Source organism: Squalius cephalus (assembly GCF_949319135.1).
Source record: "Squalius cephalus genome assembly, chromosome: 3".
NCBI lineage: Eukaryota > Metazoa > Chordata > Actinopteri > Cypriniformes > Leuciscidae > Squalius > Squalius cephalus.
Genome location: NC_137124.1, coordinates 38033717 through 38040486, shown reverse-complemented (window position 1 = coordinate 38040486; position 6770 = coordinate 38033717). Strand labels below are relative to the sequence as shown.

Genomic DNA, 6770 nt, shown 5'->3' with positions numbered 1-6770 from the left:
GGAGATGACGTGGTTTTCGGGTGAAAGCAGCAGCAAAACAACCAGTCCGATGTTAGTTTAATCTTTTTAATGTATAAATTCTGGGTACAAAACTTTCAATAAAATTTAACAGTACATTCTCACTCATTTTATTTTTTCTTTATTGTTTCTCTTTACACATTTTCTAAATGTCTTAAATTCTTGTGGGTTTAAGAAGTTACGGTACTTGAAGTGACCATTTCAATACACATTGAGATTTAAGTTGAATATAATTTGATCAGGAAGGCTATGGGCATCTTATTTAAGTGAATCATTCCAGCACTTCAACAAGCTCATTTGTATTGAGCAAGAAAACCTCCAACATCCAGAGGTTCACCTGTATAGTGCTTGAACGAGAACAAGGCAAAATATAATCACTGGCACTATATCAACATAAAGAAAAAGTACATTAAAAAAATTATTTATTGGAAACTAGTTTTGATTAAAATGCTCAGAACTATTAAAAGTCCTTTATTTTTGCCTATGTTTGGCACTAAAGCAAGGACACTTCTCTCTTTTTTTGAGGAACCACAGTTTTTTTTTTTTTTTTAGTTTGTTTTTTCCAAAGGTAACAATAATGTTAAGTATAGTGAAGGATACAGTCTTATCTATTGTATACGCCGGACATTATATTAATTTATGTGCTATAGACTTGAGAGAGCGTGGGATTGATGTTGATGTTGGACACATGCAAGCTATACTGAATCATGAAACTAAGAATGTTTAACATTTCTAAACCGTCGAGTGTTCGGCAGACTAGTGAAACGATCGCGGTCCTCTAAACCCAGACTAGTCCATACACCAACAAGCAAACTTCCAGTCAGTTAAGGTGTGCTAGGTTGATCAATCTATTAAATGTGAAATTTCATGGATTTACAGAAAAATGTTTTCAAAACAATTTAAGTCGTTAAAAAAACAAAAGGTGAAAAGTTGTATTTAGTGAAGAGGTGGAAGCCCAGTCCATTTAAGACGATGGTAGGTTAAGAAAAAAAGTTTGTTCTGGATTGTAACCAGTGAGATGTTTCATGGCTCCGTTTTTCCGTGTTTATCACAGCTTTCAATAAAAAGAAAAATTTCGAACAAAACTTTCCACTTCCTGGAAGTAGCCCAGAGAGGCACATACCGAAGATCTCACCATGGCGCCAGGTTGGATTAACCATTGACACGCTCATAGCTATTAACAAGCACAAATGATGCCATCCACCACTGATAATGAAGTGAGGATGTTTGAGAAAGGTGGGTTGGCATAGTGACAGGTTAATGTATATAAAACCGCTTCTGCCGTCTTTCCACGATCGACGCGCCACATGACGGATAGGAGGGTTTGCATTCATCATCCTCTTTTCCTCCATTACCACATCTATCATCACAGTTTGAGGCGTTTTCACTCTCTAAATTCCTCTTTGGAAGTGTGGCTTCCCGATTAAAATCTTTTTAAAATGTCACCTGAGAAACAGAAGAACTATACAGATGTCACTTTGCACTGTCTCCTTTCTCCTAAAGACAAACGACACACAAAACAAGGGTAAAATTATCACTTGATAAACTGTAGAGTTTGCTTAACGTGCATTAAGGTGATTAGAGAAATTTCTGCAAAAATGCGCAGGCAAAAATGTTTATCGTCAATAGTTAGGGCCCTATGATTTCCGTTAGGGCTGCACAATATATCGACATATCGCAAATGTATTTATCGGAATATGCATACCGCAACGGCTTGCAATAACAAGGGTCATGAACAAAAGACAGAGAAAATCACTCACTGCTCTTGGCTGAATAACTTTTGTTGCTTAAATAAGAATCAGTATATATATTTAATTCATACAGTGAAAACTAAGCAGTGTTTTATTTTTACATTTGATTACTCCGTTTCTGTTGTTAACAAGCATTGCCAAACAAGCACTCTTTTTTATGAATTTATGGGGGATACAAACATTTAAAAAAAAGAAAAAAAATCATTCAATTGTATTTGTGTCCTAAGAAGATGGAAAATAGCAATACATTTATTTTCTGATTTCTCTTTATGGTCTTGCCATTTTTAGGGTTAATTAGACATGCCTTTTGATTACTTATTGAACCAAAAAAATTGTAATGAAAAAAAAAAAACGAATCCAGAAAAATTAAAACAGGAATAACGGATTTTGGGAGAAAATAAAACCGATTTCATAGGGCCCTAAATAGTGTAATGATGTAGTTCACACTTTCAAACCGAGCAGCTTTCTGTTCGTAAATGCAGCAAATACGCATGACCGATTTGAACCATGCTTTTTGGTGGACACATGGCCTTAGGAATGACATACCATCCGCGGGCAAAATATGTTTTCTTGTACACTAAAGCCGCTCACCTGTGACTGTGTTCCTGTGCTGTGTTCAGGGGGGTCAGTGGTAGAAGGTGAAGAGGGGACACTACCATTGGGCTCAGTGATCAGCAACGTCCGCCTTTCACGGGCCGATTTGGGGTCGCACTTTGTCACCCGGAATCTAGAGAAAGAAAGGAAGATGTAATGAAAGCAATGTCCGCACAAAGCCCAGACTTGAATCCCATTTAGCACATTTTGAACAAAAGCAGAAAGCCAGGGCCAGTCCAGTTCTTCCCACATCAGGCTCAGTAAAGCATTTCTATATGGACCTGCTTTGTGCACAGTGATGTAGACATATAGACCAAAATGTAAATTAAAAAAAAGGCGCAGACTAAATCGAAGAATGGACAGTCATTCTAAAGTTTAACTGGCAGATATTCAACAAATATACAGATTAATAAATATCTTGTTTAGTCATGAAACTCCAGATAGCACAGGCTGAATGTAAAGGCATTATATGCAATCCGTTAGCGATCACTTCATTTACTGTATGGCACAAGCTAATTGGCCTCTGTTGATTCTGCAGCATTTAAATAATCGGGTTCAATGTTTGCTGTAAGCTGGTCCTCTGAAACCCTCTACGTCCCCAGCTCCACCTGTCTAGATCTGCTATGGGATTCATGCAGCAGCTAACAGCAACATGTCTGTGCATCTATTGGCAGGATCAACTTCACACTTGCTCTTGTAGCAGATCTAGACCACCAAGACCAAATACATTGACACTGTCATATCTATTAACATGCTAAAAACTATTTAGTTGTAATGACTGAAATATTTACAACAAATATCTACTTTATTGTATAAAAATATACATGCATCAGAAAAAGACCTGTAATATATTAGTGTCACTAGGGGCTGTTTACACCTGGCCACTTCATGCGTTTTCTCAGATCGGATAGCTATCTGATTTATCAAAACGATTCCATTTACACCTGGTCACATAAATGTGTTTTTGCGAAACGGATTTAAATCTGATCTTCAATTCCCGCGCTATATGCAGATTTAATGGAGTGCACGTCACCGAAAGCAACAGATATGAGCTGCATTTTATTGATCACCAGCTAAAATTTCAAAATCAAAGACCGCAATAAGAGAGAAGCGGAAACAGCCCTGGTAAGATCATTTCGTTTCTCTACTTTTAATGATGATGATTGTGTGTTAAGCGTCTGCGACTTACTTTTACTTTGATTTGCGATAGTTTGCACGTTGGCTTAATGAATAGATGCTCAGCTTCACATCTGCGGCGATGCGTGTTCCAGTAGCGTCGTCATATCTGGCTATAACATATAGCCTATAACACGCTCCTACACGTTTATTTTTTTTAGCATTTTTGGGAGGAGTACAATTTCCATATGTGGTTTCAACAACCAGATGGATTTACACTTGTCCAGTTTTGTCTGGAATGCGGCCCAGACAAACCTCCTGAAGTGGAAGAGCGATCGGATTCAAATCCGTCTCGAATGCGTTTCGGAGGGCATTTACACCTGGTCTTCTCACGATCGGATAGCTATCCAATCTGAGAAAACGCATGAAATGACCAGGTGTAAACAGCCCCTAAAACTGCTAGGGCTGAGCATCGATACAGAACTAGAGCTGTACGATTTTAGCGCATTCCTTTTCTTCACTACGGTGTGCTTTCGTTTCTCCCTGAAAGCCAAAACTTAACGTCCAAATCAGTTAGATCAGCGATTGTTGTAAAATGCAGTCTATGTTGGTGAACTGAAGGACGTGCTCGATAATAAAAGAGTTATTGAATCTGAATTAAAGCGCCTTTTGTGCACGCACTCTGAGATAGAGTGGAACACGGAGAAGCAAAGTATACTTTAAGCTTCAGGTTCACGTCAAAATAGTCAAATACATACAGAAATATGTCAAAGTTTCTTGGCTCTAGTTTTTTGGTGAGTATTTGCTTAAACACAGTCAGTTATGTCTTAAATGAACAAACAGTTGGGAAACAAGTTGCATGTGTAGCAGTATAATAGATATGTGCATTAGGTCTTAAAGTGACAGAAGCCCAATAAACCTGCTGCCGTCTGTATCAACGTTAATAAAAATATAATGATAATAATAATAATAATAATAATTCACTGTTCTTTAGTAGATTTAGAGCCAGATATACAAAACACGGCAAACTGGTGTGTGAGTGCAACTCTAAAAAAGCACAGATGGGAGTGGAAAGTTCTGCACATGATCTACTGACAACACGCAAATTAAAGGACACAGACGCAGTCAGATCATTTCCATAATGAACAATGCAATCTACCAAGAGCTGCATCTGGTATAAGACATGCATTTTTGGGGGTGGTAAATAATAGCACAAATACCAGTAACCAGCAGTGACTAACGCAGACCTTAGTAAATCACCTTGCATGATTAATTTAAATACCCTCCTCCCATACATTTTGTGTCTGAAATGGAAACTTCTACAAATGCATTATGTAAATCTTGACACCAAAAGAGGGTTTGCGCTGGCGCATGCTGTTAGTAAATCTGGCCCTTAGTAGGATTAATCTATATTTAATTCATACAGTGAAGATTACTTTGTTGATAAAGACTGTTCTGTTTTTTTTTCTTCATATTTCACAGAAAAGCTATATTTGTTAAGCACTAAGTTGTTTCTAATCGAATGGAATATGTTGCTTGCTAATAAAAGCGTTGTCAATTCATGATACTTTCTCATCACTTACTTTTTTTATACTTAAAATGCATTGTTGTTGTTGTTAAAAATAGCTAAATAACCCCAGTAAGCCTTCTATTTATCATGTAGTATTAGTTATTTCGGTGATAGGTATAGGCCAATACTGTTTCCAGTGATCGGTAATCTACCCCAAAAACCCTGACGGGAGCACCCTCAGTGTTTCTGCAAGTAAAACACACCTGCCCACAGACAGCACGGTGACCTCTCCTAGGTGACTGCGTCTCTCCAGTTTCTTGCTGGACGAGCGTCTCATCAGAGGCCATTTTTTCTGGTTGCAGCGGTTGCAGATATTCTTATGTCCTCCCATTCCTCCGATGGTGTGCAGGTGGTTGCAGGTGTGTTTGGCTGTGCTGGGCGGCAACCCTGGCAGAGCAGGGCTCTCTGGGCTGCTGGGTGTGTTTGGAGAAGTTGGCGTCACAGGGCCACTGTAGAAAATTAAACAGAAAAATATCAGCTTAACTGCATGAAATACCCAAGATGACCTAGTTACAGTTGCCAAAATTTGTTGTGTACAACAGAAAACACTGCGCTGGTTAATGTGGCCCACAATGTGCCTAACTTGATATTTGAAATCTTGAAAAACTATTATTTGAAATGTGTATCAGCATAATGCACACTTTCACACACTATTTAAACAAAATAAATATTTATGCTAATAACTATTTATACTAGCTATTAGCTTAGTCCTTGAATCATGACTCGTGGGTATTATCATTAAATATTTTTATAGCATCTGTTTACAATCTCAATAAAAGCTGCATCACAGTTGGTATGTTTTGATTCATTATTAATGCATTTTAAAATTACATTTATTTCTGTGATGGCAAATCTAGATTTACTTAATTTCAATCTAATATGCTTTCATTCTAATAGGAATAATGTTCAAAAGAAAAGCATTTATTTGATATAGAAATCTTTTTAACTAAAAATCTCAAAGAAAATTTATTTACTGTCAATTTTGGTGGGTTTACGGCATCCTGCTGAATAAAAGTATTAATTTCTTTAAAAAAATCTTACTGACCCTTACTGAATTTTGAATGGTAGTGTAGTTGAGACTTAAGTGAAAATTTAGTGATTATGCTGATGAATGCGTTTTGAATCGATTCACCTAAATAGACACTCTGAACTACATTTTTTTTATCAAATAAATGAAGCCTTGTTAGGAGACTTTCAAATACTTTTTTAAAAATCTGTAGTGTAAAAGTTTAAATAACACCATATTTAGGGACATGTTGTTTATTACCATGTACAAAATATTGTTTCAGATATATTGTTTAGAATATAAGATTACCCTGATTATAAGACGACACCCACTTTATAAAGATGTATCTTTTGGAAGAAAATCTTGTCTTTTATAAAGAAAATTAAATTTATTTTCAAATAAAATCATATGGCATATTTTTCATATTTTAATTTGAAATGAAATGCCATAAACATACATACCATAAACATAACATGTAGTTCTAATTTCCAGTAGATTTCACAATGACTGATTTCTCACCATTTGTATGTACAGTGACAGTTGCAGGCATGTCAAAAAGCACAGGTGTTTTATCCACATTACCTATCTGACCCAGGGGATGTGAATGTTTTTTCCTTAGGCCGATCACATAGCGCTGAAAAGACAGCTGTTTCTCCCTGATTTCTTTCATTCATCTGAATGAAGTCAGAGGGCAAGCGCCAGGCAAGACTTGTTC

General features: G+C 36.8%; 1 protein-coding gene across 1 annotated transcript in view; it reads right to left on the bottom strand.

Annotated features, from left to right (window-relative positions):
- Positions 1 to 811: 811 nt before the first annotated feature.
- rell1 (RELT like 1) overlaps positions 812 to 6770 on the bottom strand; it is a 30131-nt gene continuing 24172 nt past the window's right edge. The window contains exons 5-7 of the mRNA XM_079866776.1: positions 5253 to 5498; positions 2361 to 2496; positions 812 to 1515 (exon numbers count right to left, since the gene is read on the bottom strand). Coding sequence (XP_079722902.1) covers positions 1492 to 1515; positions 2361 to 2496; positions 5253 to 5498 — 406 coding nt within the window. The 3' untranslated portion in view covers positions 812 to 1491. The remainder of the gene's footprint in view (positions 1516 to 2360; positions 2497 to 5252; positions 5499 to 6770) is intronic.